Source organism: Eulemur rufifrons, chromosome 2 (genome assembly GCF_041146395.1).
Source record: "Eulemur rufifrons isolate Redbay chromosome 2, OSU_ERuf_1, whole genome shotgun sequence".
NCBI lineage: Eukaryota > Metazoa > Chordata > Mammalia > Primates > Lemuridae > Eulemur > Eulemur rufifrons.
This window is the reverse complement of record NC_090984.1, coordinates 38,798,184-38,815,846: the sequence shown is the minus strand read 5'-3', so window position 1 is coordinate 38,815,846 and position 17,663 is coordinate 38,798,184. Positions and strand designations below refer to the sequence as shown.

At 37.5% G+C, this 17,663-nt stretch overlaps 1 protein-coding gene across 1 annotated transcript in view; it reads right to left on the bottom strand.

Moving 5' to 3' along the window:
* Positions 1-6,020: 6,020 nt before the first annotated feature.
* RAB27A (RAB27A, member RAS oncogene family) overlaps positions 6,021-17,663 on the bottom strand; it is a 74,485-nt gene continuing 62,842 nt past the window's right edge. The window contains exons 6-7 of the mRNA XM_069459604.1: positions 16,584-16,707; positions 6,021-7,197 (exon numbers count right to left, since the gene is read on the bottom strand). Of these exons, the coding sequence (XP_069315705.1) occupies positions 6,999-7,197; positions 16,584-16,707 (323 nt within the window). The 3' untranslated portion in view covers positions 6,021-6,998. The remainder of the gene's footprint in view (positions 7,198-16,583; positions 16,708-17,663) is intronic.

Here is a 17,663-nt window from a genome sequence, read left to right as displayed (position 1 = left end):
GATTACAGTCGTGAGCCACCGCGCCCGGTCCCTGCTGGTTCTTAATCTGGGAAATAATTTGCTCCTCACAGCTCTTCTTTATACGTTGACATTTACCCGTGTTTTATATATCTTATCTTTGGTTTGTGCTTTGCCCCAGGGAACTCTCCACATACTGGCCTGTCTCTAAAAACTTATTTTTCCATTGCCTGCCCCCGACCAGCCCCGGATTCCGCTCCCAAGCGGACTTACCGGGTGTAAACAGGGAGAACCTGCAGTCGGTCCAACATTGCTTTGAACATTGCAATGAAAACAGTTGAGCCGCTGAGGCTCCACGAACTTTGCCGGTAATTTATTTTATTATTATTATTTTTTTTAATAAAACCTGTAGTCCTAGCATTTTGGGAAGTTAAGACTGGAGGATCGCTTGAGACCTAGTTCGAGACCAGCCTGGGCAACATAGCGATAACCCATCTGTACAAAAAATAGAAAAATTACCCGGGTGTGGTGGCTCCTGTAGTCCCAGTTACTTGGGAGACTAAATTAAAGCAGGAGGATGGAGTAAGCCCAGGGGTTTGAGGTTGCAGTGAGCTACCATTGGGCCACTGCATGGTAGCCCTGGCAAGAGTGAGATGAGATCCTGTCTCTTAAAAAATACACACACACACACACACACACACACGCGCGCGCGCGCGCGCGCGCACATCGGTGTTCACCTTTTTCCCTTCTCCCCATTTCAGTTAATATACATATGTTGTAAACATACATTTGCACAGGAAACTAAAGTTCCCTCCCCAGACCTCCAGTCTTCCTCCTCAGTGGCAAACAGTTCGTGTTACTACTTACCAGAGATTTTCTGTGCATAGACAGACATGTATTTCTGTGTGTGCCTGTCTCGTCTCCCTCTTATTTTTTATAACACTAATGAACATGCCATTAACCCTTTTCTGCATCTTGCTGTATCTCCGTTGGAATGTGAGTTCCACAGGGGCAGGAATTTTTAGTTTGTTTTGTTTACAGCTATATCCCCAGTATCTAGAATAGTTCTTGGCACATAATAGACATTAAATACATATTTTATTATGGGTATTTAACATTCTTTTTCATAGTTATATGTATGCCATTGTATAACATTGTTATCTTTTGGCATAATAAGCATTCTTACTGATGCCTTTTTTTTTTCAAAAGAGAGTTAATATAAAACTACTAGGTCAGAAGATAGATATCATTTTTAATTTTGGTAGATAAAACTAAGTAGCCTTCCAAAAGTTTTTACCAATTAACACTCAACAACCAATAAGATGCCTATTTCACAACACCCTTGTTAAAAGTGACCTTTTCCAGCCTAAGGTGAAAATATATTTCATTATTATTTCAACTGGCATTTATTTAATTATAAACAAGGTTAAAAATAATCTTTACAATGTTAGAAGTCTGTTTTTTTCTGTGAATTGCCTGTTAACATCCTTACAGAGTTTTCTACTGTGTTGTTGATTTTTAACATCACTTTGCATATTAAGGTTCGCCCTTTGGAAATTATTTCCCAATTTATCAATATACCAATTGCTTATGGTATTTTTCCATGCAGAAATGTTTTATTTCTATACATTCAGATTTATACAATCTTTTATGGCTTTGGATTTGGTATTTCCTTGTGAACTGCATTTCCCACTCTAGAATTGTTTTTCAAATATTTTTCTCTTACATTTTGTAGTGTCATTTTCCACATTTGAATTTTCAACTGATCTGGAATTATACATGATAGAGGATTCCAGTGTTTTTCCTCCAATGCTATATATGTTGCATAAGGCATCCTTTCCCCAATTGATTCAAAATGTCACTTCTCTGTGGGTCTGTCTCTGGACTCTGCTTTGTTCCATTGTTTTATCTACTTATGTGCCAGTTCCCAATGTTTAAATTGTTGTAGTTTCTTAAATAACTGGGTTTACCTCCTCTCCCTTCCTTCCTTGTCTTTCTTATTATTTCTCTGGCTATTCATTGTTTATTTTTTCATTTTAACTTTAGAATCAGTTTGTCTAGTTATAACCTGCAAATATATTTTTTCATTTTATCTGATACTTACATTTTTGTCTAGTCATTTGGCCAGTATGTACAGAAAAATGTTAAATAACAAAGGCACATACCAGATGTTTTAGTAATAAACATCTTCTTAATACTTTGTCAAACAAGAGACTGAAAATTATTTCATTAACACTCTTCTTTAATCTCCCTCTCCTATCCTTTTCAACAATTATGGAAGAGCCTCATCAGTCTTCCCAACTTTCAGTGCTTCACTTTAGGTTGAATGATTGAGCAACCAGCCTTAGAAAATTTTCTTTCCAACTATTTAATGGAATATAAGAGGAAGAGGAGAAAAATATGTATTCCCCCTTGAAAAACAATTGAACTGAAATCTTGGAAATACTGTTTCTTCTCATTTATCCTGCTTGGGATTTACGATTCCTGAATCTGAGGGTATGTCTTTTGTCAGTACTAGAAAATTCTTGGCTTTTATTCATATGGTGCCTCTGCCTTCAATTTCTTTCTAGAATTCCTACTAGATATGTTGGAGCTTTTTTCTTTGCTCTGTATCTCTTTACCTCTCCAATACTTTCTCTTTATCTCTCCCTGAATTGTGTATAACTTCTTCCAACCTATCTTCTAGTTCACCAGTTTTCTCTTCAACTCTGTCAAGCCTGCCGTTAAACCTCTAAGCATTAAGTTTTGAATATCAAAGCCTATGTTCTTCATTGTTGGAAAGTTTTTTTTTTTAATTCAAACCAGTCTGGTGTCTTTAAAATTGTCTTCTTTTTCCAGATTTTTCAATTCCTTTAATTTTTACAATTATTTAAACATTTTTACTTTATGGTCTCCATCTGATAGGTCTTATTATTTGAAGTTCTTAAATGCCACATCCTGCTGTTTGGTCTACTGGCCCTTGCTCATGATTGGGAGTAAGAGAGAGAAATTGTAAGCTCATCTAGAGTAGGGTGTTTTCTGTAGGAATCCAGATGTTGCCTCTGAAAAGACTTTTGCTTTGCTTCTACTGAGTAATCCAGAGCAAAACACTTTTTTAATGTTAATTTGTGTTGATTTCTTAACAGTCCCAGAAAAATTAGGTAGTATAAACTTGAACTTCAAACCTGTGTAAGAGCAGATTTATGGTTACAAATTTATTACAGGAGGTTAAAGACATAGACCAGGCCTCAGCCTTGTGTATATTTTGAAATGATGGGGTCTCAGTTCCAGACCCTACTCCCAATAGGCCCAAGGTTCTCCCTCCTAACAGAATGTAGCCATTAAAACCAAGTATTTCCCCTCACCCAAAGTATTTTTTTTTCAATTTCAGAATATTACAGGGATACAAACGTTTTGGTTACATAAATTGCTTTTGTACCATTTGAGGCAAAGTTATAAGTGTGCCCATCCCCCAGATAGTGGGCACTGTACCCATTAGGTGTGAATTTACCCATCCCCTCCTCCCCTGGCACCTGCTTGATTTCCAATGAATGTTATTTCCATATGTGCACATAAGTCTTGATCGATTAGTTCCAATTTAATAGTGAGTACATGTGGTGTTTGTTTTTTCATTCTTGTGATACTTAGAAGAATGGTCTCCAGTTCCATCCAGAATAATACAACAGGTATTAGTTCACCATTTTTTTTTTTTTTTTATGGCTGAGTAGTAAAACCAAGTATCTTAACTACCAATACTGGAAAAACCAAGCCAATAGAAAACTAAACTCAGCATCAGGTTGTTTAAGTTCCCTCTGTTATTATCTGGTTTTAGGGGGAGGAGTGTGGTATTTCCCTTATTTTCTTGAGAAGTCAACAATACATTTCTAAAAATACGTTCCTCATATTTTATCCAGCATTATCTAAGTTCTTTATAATGGGAGAGTTTTCCAATTATATAGTCACCCATTTTGCCAAAAACAGAAGCCCTGGAAAATACCCCTGTAGAGATTTCCAGTTTATAAAAATACCAACTAAATCATTCCTTATTGAACACCCCTTAAATAGATCAAATTCTACTACTCTTTCTTTCAACATTAGTAGTGACTCCTATTTTGAAAAGTCTTTCACTTGACCCTGCTACCTCTTAAGTCCATTATGCAGTCAACAAACATTTTGGTACCTACGGTGTATCAGGTCCTTTTCTCGGTGATGGTGACAATTTTGAAGAGTGGATTGTAGACAAACATATCAAGTGAATCACTTCTCGGCCTTTTGGCTAAGATCAAGTGTAAATATTACTACATCAAGTGGTGATGAGTGATGTGGAGAAAAGCAAAGTAGAATGTCAGTGAGTGACAGTGTGATTGGGGCCATGAAGGGGACTGAGTGCTGTTTCACACAAGGTGGTCAGTAAAGTCCTTTCAGACAAGGTGACATTTGAACAGTCAGGCTAGGAGAGAGAGCCATATAAAGGATGCTAGTCCTCCAGCCTATATGGGAACCACAAATGCAAAAGACCTGAGGCAGCAACACATTTGACTGCTCCAAGGTGGCCAGTGTGCCTGAAAAGAATGAGTGAGGTGGACAGTGGTAGGAAATCAGAGAAGTTATCTTTCCACACTTATTCCCTCCTCATCCAATCAGTGCCTATACCCTGAAACCCATCCCAATGTCTCACGCACTGTCTCTCAGCTCATCCTAGTTCAGGCCTTAAGCACCCTTGTTTTATCTGAGATTACCTACTACAACATTTCCCAAATACAGGTGCTCAGCAAATATATGATGGTAACATTTTGACTTACTTTTTCAAGAATATGTTGTCTTCGCTGTCCCTCCAATGAGCACCTAATGGAACACATATCCCTGAATTTTGTTTCCTTTGGCATTACAACCTCTGGTTTGAAACTTGTGATGGGAAATGAAGTTATGTTCACACACAAACTTGACAGACTATACCACTTTTTTTTATTTGCTTAATTGATACATGGTTCATTGAAGATACACTTCAGTTTTACACAGGCTTGTAAATAGAAAAATACATTGACACATAAAAATATGGTACTTCAATATCAAATTTAAACAAATGATTTCCAAAAAGAATACTGGTTATTTATTTCAATAATTAAAGGTGGTTCTTATGTGTATACTATATTATGTATACACATTTACTTATATATTTAAGGCCAAGGGAATCTGTAGTTACTTACTCATTTGATTCTTGAAAACCGAAACATACATTTTCTTATTTTTAACTACACAAATAGACCATATAAAATATGCCCTGATGCATAGCTATAAAATTATGATGGACTCCACTGATGTCTCATGGCAACTTTAGAAGGCACCACTGTGTAAGTAAGACCTTGCCCTTGAAACATCTGAATCTTTCCCTCACTAGAATGCACAATTCAAATGCCTAGGCCTCCAGGACCTCTTTGGAATTTAAAAGCAGCCTTCATTTCAAGGATAGAAATACTGACCGTGGCTAAGTTTGTTATGGGAGTGGTAGAGGGACAGTGGCAAAAAACATGATAGGTGCTCAATAAAAAGCCATTTGAAAATTATATAAAAGTAACTATTTTTCATAATACTTGTATTTCTCTAATCACTGTTCTGCCAAACATTTGTCACCACAAAATACATTTATTTTTATTCTTTGTCTAAATTATAATGAGTGATATTTCTTTCTATATAGCCATTAAGCTCTCTGGAAATTTTAATTTACTTTATTTAAATCACTTTAACAAATAAGAATTTTCCCTTAAATGAATACCTTTGAACATTATAAACAGCTTCCATGAATCATATTTTAAAACCACCTTTAATTTGGTATGAAGACACCTTGGCAATGAAGCAGAATACACGATTATGGCAAGTCCCAGCAAGTATAGTAAATGCTCATGATCTCAATGAAAAAGAACAGGCTATAGAATACTTTATTTTTCTTATATTGAACTAGAGTACACATGTGACTGCTTAAATACAAACATCTATCTTCCACCAAATAGCAAACAGACATTTTATATAATTAAAAACGAACTCCTTTAATTCAACCAAAGGAAAAGTAAAACAAGTTGCAAATATCAACAATACAGAGCCTGATGGTGAGGACAGAGATCAGTCATTTACAAGCTAATTGAAACTGCAGCCTGAGGATGCCAGATCAATATTACAAATATGAAGAAAAAGAACGTAAATATTTACTCCACAAATAACTTCAGTACAAGCACCTGCAATGTTCAGATGTGGCCAGCACATAGGCCAAGCATAAAACTCACAGATCACAGTGACCTGGAGCTATAAAATCAAGTTCCCCGATCCTTCAATCAACCATTCAGAGCAATGGGAATATAGTGAGGGGCCAGAAGTGCCACTTCAGTTGCTCGTACTACATTAAGCCACCCCTCTCCCCACCCCCAAACCCTTTCCCACCAACAAAAATGTCACAGGGAGTGTAAAATTGGGCAATCCAATTTATCTAGGGTCTTTGGATATGGCCATAATTTGTCCAATATTCACATTAAAGAGAATGCTTACATAAAATTAATACTCAATAACATTTAACTGATGTGTGTACATATTCTTATTTGTCAAATGATTTAGATGGCATTTTAGAAGGTCACCTATGGTATGAATTTTTAAATTTGTTTTCAGAACTGTGATAGCTTTACAATTGCATCTGAGATCTCAAATGTGAGACTCTGTGCCTATCTACATGGAGGCAGGGACAGTATCCTCCGTCACTCTATGTGATGAATATACGCTTCTGTGGCTGCAAAATCCTGAATCCCAGAGTGATCTACTGTCATACGCTGAGGTTCTCTAAGGCACTTTTGGCTCTGTGAAATATTTCTCCTAACTCTCAGGCTGAATCCTAAACAAATATTTACAAAGTGCAAGAAATTAATTTTAAAACTGGATGCTTTATTGATAGGTCTAACGGAGATGGTGAGAAGCAGTTTGTATACAATGCCCATTCATCTCTCACTGTACCAGGTATCAATCATAGAGAAGATCACAGGCATGGGCCACTTGAATTACTAGGTCGCTTACTTGACTGTTCAACAGCTACATGCCCCCTTATCCTTGACTTCATTTAACTGATCTGTAGAGGCGTGACCATTGGACCGCACCACTCCTTCAGGAATCCAGGACTTGTCCACACACCGTTCCATTCGCTTCATGATCAGGTCCAGAAGCATCTCAATTGCTTGGCTTATATTGGTCCCATTGGCAGCACTAGTTTCAAAGTAGGGAATTCTGGAAGACAGATAAAACTTAGGTAACAATACATGGAGGGAAAGGACAGTGACCTTTTCCCTTGATGATTCAAATTAAAGAATAAGTAGAGTACAAATACACAAGATGACAAAAACATTTTACCACCCAAGGGTTCATTAAAAAGAAAAAAAAAAAACCAATAAAAAATAATTCACACTGCATTCCTAATATAGATGCAAAACTGGGGGAATTTTAGACAATTGATCTTCAAAAGATCAATTTTTATTCTTTTTTAAGGGAGCATATTTATGTAATATATATTTTAGTAACATTTATAGAGTTAAAACTTTCAGAATTTAAAACTTTATTCAGGGTATAAAAAACTGTGTAAAGTTCTCTGGGTGAAAAGACTTGGGAACTTTTAGAAGAAAATATGAGATTATCTTTTTGACACTGCGATAAAAAAAAGGCTTTCTTATTTTTAATAGTTATTTTTAATTTTCTTAATTTTTTTTATTTCAGCATATTATAGTGTGCACTGCACCCATTAGGTGTGTATACACGCATCCACTTCTCCCCCTCTCATCTGCCCAACACCTGATGAATGTTATTACTATATATGTACTTAAGTGTTAATCAGTTAATACCAATTTGATGGTGAGCACATGTGGTGCTTGTTTTTCCATTCCTGTGGTTAAGAAGGCTTTCTTAATATAGATACTGAAACTCAAACCACAGAGAAAATGTTTGATAATCTTGATAATACTAAGATTTAAAACTTCGGTGCCATAGCATACATCATAAGCAAAATCAAAAGATGACCCACAGACCAAACCAGATGGTATTTCATATAAATAAAAAAGGTGTTAGCAATGAAAAAAATATAAATGATTCCTCAAATTAAATAAAGTACCAAACAAGATAATACAACAATTGACAACGGATATGCACAGGAAGTTTTCAGAAATGACATTTATGAAAAAATGTTCAATCTCACCAAAAATAAGGGAAATGCAAACTAGAATAATGGCATAGAATTCAAACCCACATTGACAAAAATATAAAAATCTCCCAATACCATGTGTTTCCAAGGAGTGAGAAAAGAGGAATTTGCATTTACTGCTGGTGCAAGTATAAACTGTTATAACTACTTTGGGAAATAATGTGGTAATAACTGGTAAAGTTGAAAATATGCACGCATTATGCCTCAATGACACCACTTCCAGGTATACAGGCTAAAATAGATCCAAGGCATGTTGGTGTGCAGTGAGTTACAGGTATACCTGAGATGACATTGATCCCTCAGCCCTTGGGGCACCTGAAAGGAGCCTGCAGCAGCCAGAGTCTCTGAGCCTGTCTCCGCCAACCTTGAGCAGCCTTATACATTTATTCCAGTGAGGTGTATAAATAATTTTGTAAGGATTTTTTGGTTGTTGTTTTCTTATGTGTGTGGGGGTATTTTTTGTTTGTTTTATTTTACATGGGGTCTCACGATATTGCCCACGCTGGTCTCAAACTCCTAGGCTCAAGCAATCCTCCTGCCTCAGCCTCCCAAGTAGCTGGGTTACAAATAGTATCATTTTCTATGCATGCTTTTACAGGTCTTTTCAGAACTGTTCCACTTCTGATGTCACTAAGAATCACACTTAGGGGATACATGTGTAGGGACATAAGGCTATTTCTCCATTATGATTCCTCATGATGCTGTCTAAATCTGCACACTTCCTCTTGGAGCTGACAGGCCTTGCAGCTGAACCTCTGCAATTCTCTCTGGTTTTAACATAGCTATTATTAATAGAAACTGGTTGAGAAACTATCATCTCATTTGAGCACTTATCCATCCATCTGTGAGTTCTGCAAGACAGTTGCTCCACTGATGCCACCATGCCCATGTTCTATTACCCCTTCATTGATGACTCTAAAATATCTTAATCAGAGAAGGGATTGTTGGGAAAATTACCTGGTCTTAGCAGTTTTTAAACCTCCTGTCTGTCTCTTTAGTTACTGTCAATCTTTTTTCCTCCATCTTCATCTCTCACCTTGCCCATAAAATGAAGATAAAATATTTTTGTCGCCCCAGTCATATATGATATTTGATTAAAAACTGCGAAGAGGGCATTTTTTTGTGATTGGATTCAATGCACATTTATTTATTGAGTACCTATGATATTATTGAACTAAATCCTGGGGACAGTTTGTGATTCTGCCATTGCTATAGGACTGGAATTTTAGATTGAGAATTCTCAAAATACTTAAATTTTCTTTGTCATGATCTTTCTCAATTACACCTATGAAAAAAATCAGTTAACATCTATAGAACATTTCTTATACTTAAGGAGAGAGCTTGACCATTCTATCCCCATTCATAAATATATTACTATATGAAAAACCAACTGAAAAGTTCACTTCCCCCCAAGAATAAATTGGAAATACAAAAAAAATAGTTAAGCAGTAAACTTGCTTTAATTACTAAGTCACAATACTGTATGCCTCATTTTTTTTTAATTTTCTTAAAATCAATGATAAATATCTTTCCAACTTGAGACTTCAAACCCATTCAATTCCTCAACTCAATCTCCAATAGCTATTTCTACTTTCCATAGTTACTTCCCCCTCAGCTCCTGCAAATTACTTCACAGATATTTTTGAGGCATAAATAAGAAAACACAGCTGAAAGCACTTTGAAAAATGTAAAAGTTATGCATGGAAGTTATGGACAGTAATGGAACAATGGTTAAGAGCCAGAACCTCTGGAGTTAGGCTGCCTGGATTCAAATCCTGGCACTACATCTTATCAACTGTGTAACTCTGGCAAACTATTAACCTCAGTGCCTCAGTGGCTTCATCTACAAATGCCAAGGAATATCAGTTTCTTCTTGTAAGGACTAAATGAGTTGATATTTAAAGCACTTAGATCAGAACATGACATATAGTAAACATTTGATAAATGTTTCTTATTTCCAACACAGAAATGGATTAGGTCACAAAATTTTAATTGTAATTTTATTTTTTAAAGCTCAGAACATATCATCCCAAAGAATCAATGTCACTAGCAACATTGTAAACATTAAATTCCCAAACTAGCCCACAAAGTTTGGTTTAATCAACAATGCAGCTTGTCTGTAAAATCTACAGTACTGCCCTAATTCTGGTACCTAGGACCATGCTTCCCTACATGATGGATGGCTCGCTCAACCTGTCCTAGCCAAATGCTTCATGCTCCAAAGCATCTGCCTCCTTCAGGCCTTATCAAACCCTTCACTCCTCAAGTGATCTTCACTAAACACTGGAGGAAAAAAATGGATCTTACTTTACTGACTAATGCCAAGGTATAAATGACTAATGCTTCTAGTTCAATGTTTATTAGCTTAAGCAAATATCTAACTGGTAGAATTTCAAGGTATGGGAGCTAAGTTATAAATTTTTAAGTCACACATATTAAAAGATATGCAATATTAACAAGATAAAGTTTAGAATTATAACTCCAAAGTCAAGTAATACATTTATTTCAATTAAAAGTGTATTTTCTTGCCATTTGTGAACCTCCAGGTCATGCAACCAGGAGTCAGGTAAACAATTTTAAAATCTTTAATCATTCAGAGTTTTCTGAGCAAGTGGGCAATAAAATTTTCATTTCTACATAAATAAATGAATGCTAGAGATCACTACACTCAATTTTTTGAGTTGCCAGAGGAAAAGAAAACTATATGAGATCCACAGAGAAGACTCTGAATTAAGACTTTCCTTCTAAAGGAAATGATATCCCAGAGACAGAAATGTGCATTGTTCTTACATTTGAAAGTGGGACTGTGCAGCCTGCCCCGAGGGCATTGGAAGTCTACTAGATGGAATTAGAAATATTTTTATGTCCATATCTTCTTAATGCTCACTTTTAAGAGTTTAAGCTACTTTATCTGAATACTTTTTTAAAACATGTTATACGTTTTTAAAGCAATATAAAAATATCTCAAAGTCTAGACTGGGGAGTGAAGTGAGGATAAAGGAAAAAGTAAAGTTAAGATTCTGGGTTCTAGAGCCAACTACCCATTATCCCCGTTTCCAACTCTGGGACCACTGCCTCTCTGCGAAGGGAAGTAACAGAGGTCCATGGGGTCATGGTACAGAGCAAACGGGAAAATGGATGTAAAGTGCTTAGCACAAGCCTAGCACACAGCAATAAATGTTAAGCTAATTGGGTTTAATTTCTTCTCTCAAAAATATTCTGCTTTCCCCAAAACTTATTAGGAAAAAATTTAATAATCTTCCCTTAAGTTTAAGATGATGAACTGTCCCCAGTTTAAGCAAAGGAGGATATTGTTCCTTCTGTCCACATGGTGGTGCTAATGTAACGTTACCATGGAGCAGTATTGCCAAAGGCATGAAAAAGTTCTGTGCTGCTAATCACAGTCTGTAAATGGCCACATGGAATACATGTAGACTAACTTTAATGTGCTTTTCAAAAATAGATTAATCTTAAATTTCAAAATTAAAAAAATTAAATGAACAGGTTCAAATCAATGAAAGGGACATAATGGCTTTGCAGTTTTTCACCAAGATCTCACTCATGCCATGGGTCATGATCTACATCCAGCTGATTTCTTTTCTATCATTTACTCCCATAAAACCAAAGGATGCCAAACACCAGTTAGAAGTTTCCAGGAATGATAGCAAATATGTGTGATGATTCTGTCAAATGGTTCTAGATCTTTGGCTCACATGTGGTTCCAGAAATTATGGAGAAATGTCTCACTAAAGTGAGAAGTGAGTCTCGCTACTTTTTCGTAGTCTGTTGGATGCTAAATGAACAACAGTTACAGGAAATGCTGACTGTTCAAACCCGGGAGATTGCGGCAAATGAAATCTAGAATCTTTACTGAGTTAAACGGGGCTCTGCAAATCAGGCTTTGTATGTTTGCCTGTGGTTTATTTGTGTGGTTTTAAAACATGCCCAGTGATACATCCCTAATTTATTTCTCAGCTCAAGAAAGGATGTCAACAAGTTTGCAAAAATAAAACTTTTAGAGATCAAGATAGTCGTACATTTCATCAGACTTAGGTAAGACACTGAGCATTCTGCTGAACTAAGCCACTTCAAACCCCTAGAATTATCTGTATTGATATGATTAATGTTGTGAGTAAATGTTTTAATTCCTCTTTCATTCCAGAAACTCTTGAGTATCTTCCTCACCAACAGCCAGCAGCCTTCAGTGGGGAAAATGTCATATTGAATTTACTGCCCATTTCTTTGCACAGCACATGAAATACGTATATTCAGTTGTCATGCTATGATCATTGTCATAATTGTTCTCTATTTCCCTCAACTCCAAATCAAGAAAAAAATCTTATTATGACCACCAACAACCCTCTGTGAATAAAGCAGTGTGGGCAGGCAATTTGATGCAACCATTTTTACTCACAGACTGAAGTCATCATATGCTCACTTGTGGTTGGGTATTCCCTTAGTACCAATCTCAGTATCCCTTCCCAGTCTATATCATAGCTGATATAATTAATGGTGCAAGGAAAAAAAAATCCTCCTCTCTTTAAGCATGGATTTTCCAATGATAAGTCATTTGTGCACACTTCCCTCACCCACGTATGGCACAAGGAGACAATTGTTCCATGTTCTGTGCATGAATGACTTTGTCCAAGGAAAATATCTGCTAGCATGCACACCTGCCAAGGAAAATGTCTGATAGCAAGCATACCTGACAGTATCTGAGCGTCTACACTGGTTTTCTCAAAGTGCCGTCTTGAATCAACAGCAGCAGCATTTAGGGACTAGTTAGAAAAATAAATTTATGGGCTCCAGCCCAGGCCTACTGAATCAAAACTTGTGAGACCCAGTGTTCGGGTGATTCTGATGTACACTGAAGGCTGAGATCTAACAATGTCATCTAAAAAAGGAATGATGCCATTGTTTCATTCTGCTTTCTCTTCTAAATATTTGTCACTGTGTAGATATTTTTAAAAGTGTTTCAGCAACAGTGTGAACTTTAATTGTTTGGCTGGCAGAAGCACAAGTTTGCACAAGTTTCTGTTTTGCTCTCTTTTCTTACTTCATTGACAATATTACTAAATATATTAATAGCATACTGGAAAGCCTTATTTTGTACTTGTCTTGGGAAAATTCAATTGGTTTACCAGAGAGATCACTTGTTTTGTTGGGAAGTGAACTAAGAGCTTCATATTATAACCTAACCAAGTTTGACAGCAAAAAACAAAAGCAAAAATCAGCTAGAAAATTAGAAGTAAACAGACTTTTAGGCTGGTAAAAAAAAAAAAAAAAAACCAACTCTGCTATTCATGCTGACAATTCACCTTTTCCACTTTTAGCTGCTGTGTGAACTCCTTATTCTCAGATTTACTTGTCCCAGCACACACAAATTTATGTTCCATATTTGCATGTAACGTTCTTTATTAGGCTTGCAAAGTTTTTCTGACACAGTCTTTCATTCTCTGAATGTATGTGTATTCCAGAGAACCACCTGTGGGCCAACGATCCACTTCTATGAGTTGAGAATAGAAGACAGCACAGTAGTTACAAAAAATGTAAATGTGGCAGACAACATATCAATGATATGAAGATCTACCACAAATTGTACGCTTTTAGATTAACTGACCACCGGAGTCCATTACTGGATGCATATGCAACCAAGAAAAATGTTACAATTAAGAATGAAATAAGATTTCTGTGACAATAATCCTTAAACTTTAAGCCAAATGTGTGAAATGCGTGTGAACCAAATTGATGCATCATATTTTCCTCTGAAAGTGCCCAACAGCCTATAGAACAACACTATATCCTTCCTAAATCCTGAAGGAATTATTTCCATCCCTTTTCCTTCTTCTTCGAGTTTCAATTATTCTTTTCTGCTAATCCCTCTCTTCTCATTTTAACTCAACTCGGAAACTATAGATTAAGCCCCTCTGTATGAACCACTCCCCAGCCACGGTGAGCTGGGCACAGCTGGAAGTCCCCACATTCCTCAGATACCCGACATGGCAGAAGGCCGTATGTCCGGCCCTGTGACACCAGGCAGGCTGTGGAATCCTGAGAACCAGAACACAGGAAAACAGCTAAAGCAGCCCAGAGGGGGAAGAAGTCAATCCTGACTCTCCCCCAATGCTTGAGAACATACTTGTTTGATCTAACTCCCTTAACTGCCTTTTTTCCCCCCATTTACTAACACAGTTCTCAAAAGCATGGTCTAGATACACAGTTTCCATTGCCTCATAGCTGACTTCCTCCTTAGCCTTGCAACACAGCTCCCAGCTTCAACACTTGAGTATTCTCTGTGGTATTTGACCTCTCCCTGTGTTTCTTTTCCACTACATTACATGAGTGCCTCTCCAGGGAGGGGGGGCTTATGAGAACCACCTGTGAGGCTTTGCCAACAGCCACCTTGGAATCATCTAGGTCAGTGGTTCTCAACCATTATACATGAAAATCATGTTGAGAGCTTTTAAAAGGTACCAAATGCCCAGGCTTTGTAATATGTCAACTTGGCCAGGCTGAACAGCACTCCCCAGAATTCCCTTTCTGGTTAGGGTGGACCACAAAAGAGATTTGGGGATAGAAGTGAAGCAGCAGCCGTTTTATACTCTCGTATGTTGTTGCTTATCTGCTGGCTCATCTCATCGGCATACACCGCCAACCAGACCTGCACCTGGGCCAGGAATATGTGGCTAGCCCTGTGACAAAGGGCCCTGGCTTCTGCAGGACACCCACACCGTCCAGGTCAGAGGCAACAAGAACTGACGTGGGTTTCAGTCTGTCATTATGGGTCCCAGCTGGTTCTCACTTTTTTCCTCCATGCTACACTTTATATCCACCTTCCCTTCCTGGCTCCCTGTCGTGTGGACTCCAAGCTTCAGCATCAGACACAAAGACAACACCTTACAGAGAAGGCTTAACAGCTCCTACAGCTGCATATGGTCCAATCCCTGTAACAGAGCCCTTCATATATATGCAGGTATTTCTTCCTTTGAACCCTGGCTGATAATGAACTCCTCCAGACCAATTATGTCAGATGCACAAAGGTGAGGCCCAGACACGAGCATTTGTTAAATGCTCTCCAGATGTTTCTAACATGGTTAAACACCATCTACCCTAAGGTAAAAACCTCCACATCCAATTGTAAATCCTTGCCAGAGTAAGCCTATAGTTGCTGAGAATCTCCCAGATGAGCTAGAATTGAGAAAGGTTTAAAAGCCTGTTCTGCCCCACCCAATGTATTTTTTTCTAATTTAGTCTTCCTTTTCCTTTTCTGCAAATCCAGCTTCTACCCATTCTCACAGATCACTGCAGTCTCCCTGTCTCTACTCTTCCCTCCCTCCATTTTACAGCCCCCAGACTGATCTGGAAAAGCACACACAGCATCCCTCCATGCTCAAAGGCTTTCAGCAACTCCCTGAAAGAGAGGGATCAAATCTAATCTCCTTACCTGGTGTTCAAAGCTTTCCAGAGTCTGGCTTCTTCCCACTTGGCCAACCTGTCCTTCCATTCTCTTTGCAGTGTAAACCCTATCAGCTTTCTGAACCTCCATCAACCCAAGGAAGAACAAAGCAGTGGTCACACAGGGAAAAGGGAAAGGCCAGAATCCCTGGCCCCCTTGGATTCTGCCTAACCACTAAAGCTGCTAGCTGGGCACCATCCCAGCCTATCACACCACACCACTCTACTTCCCCTCCCTTCTCAACCTTCATTGCTGCCTCCCACTTTCAATACCAGGGTTTGAAATTACATTTGGATCCTCAATGTATGAGAAGTAGAAGGAAAGGAAAGTAAAAATTCCTTTGCAGACGTGACCTTGACACTTTAACACTTTCATAAGCAATAACTGACCACTTCTTTTATGTCCAATTCATGCAGCTGCTACTATGATCCTATTCCCAGAACCTGAGGAGAAAGACAGTATTTTGCTGACCCTCCACCAGAAAAGCATAGCCTAAACCAAAGGGGATCTTACACTCCCCTCTCCCAGCACAGACATTTCAAAACCAGCACCCAGTCTGCAATATCCAATAGGGCTTTATTATTTATTATATTTATTGCATATGCTAGAACTCTCTACAATAGTGTATGAACTGCCTTTGAAATTTCTTTATCCCAGGAGTCTCCTGTTTGTAGTTCAGAAAGAAGGCCTTACACAGTGCACTTGCACTCAAAGCTGTCTTTCTGCAAATGCCAAGAGATTGAGAAAACAGGACCAAAGCACTGAAGGAAGCCCTCACCTCATGATTTTTCTATGGCTCCAACTATCATATAATATTAATATAGAAAAAGAGGTACTTGACACCTCCTAAGGCCTATAGCTGAGTTTTTTGCTTTGATTTTTCACTTTTATCTTTGCATTACCCACTCATGTGCTCGTGTTTATATTGAAAGTGCTTTCTCTAGATTTCTCCACAAAAATACTCACCCATATTTCTCTGCCAGTCCTCTGGCTTCCTCCTCTTTTACAACTCTCTGGTCTTCCAGATCACTCTTATTTCCACATAACACTATATCTGGGTTTTCACAATATGCATGCATTTGTAGCTGACCTATTAATATAAGAAAGTTTATTATAGGTAAATAATAATGTAAGCATATGATCAAAGGAGAATACATGCAAAAGTTCTTTGAAAGCTGCAAATATACATACAGATATAAGAAACCGGTATGTTTTCAAAGCATCAATAATCTAATCTGTAAAGCTGAATGGATGGGGCAGAAATATAACCACTCCTGTTCTTAAGCACATACCCCAGTTAATTTATGTCAGATAGTTATGAAAGAATGTGCTAACCCTCAAAATGTTGAGTGCCCACATGTGCGCGCCCACATGTACGCGCACACACAGAACACCTGACTTTTTTATGAAGGTCATTTAAAAAGAAACTTGGAAGATTTCCTAGTGCTTATTGCTAATCTTAAAGCTCTGATTTTCAAATATTTTTTTCTCCACAGCAATGACATTTTGAAAAGAATTATCTTCCTATAAACTAACCTATTTCCATCTGAAATGTTTTTTACATTTCTCTCTTATCCTAGGGCAGAATCAATTCATTTAAAACAAACAAGATGCAGGATTCAATGAGGCTAAAAGACCCAGAATAAATAGTAAATAATTCTGTCACTGGAACCAAGAGGAAGTAGGGGACTATAATTCTTTTTCCATAGCTTTTATTTCACCTAAAAACCTGTAAATACACATAATTATAAAAAGCAATTGACTCAAACAAAAGAGCTTCACACTAAGCTAAATAATCTCCCAAAGAAGGAAAAATAAAGCCTTACTTCTTATTCACCACACCCCAGAGTGAAATTAAAGCAGCCCAAACTTTCGCAATGAGACATACCTCGAAGTGTATGGCCTAATTTATTTTTTTATCACGGTTAACCAGAAAAGTGTTGACATTTTAGTTCCTCATTATGAAGTCATGTTATTAGCTTCTCAAGAGAAAGTCAAGTCAGCAAGCATGTACTGAGCATGAACACGGGCCGATACTTTGGGTGG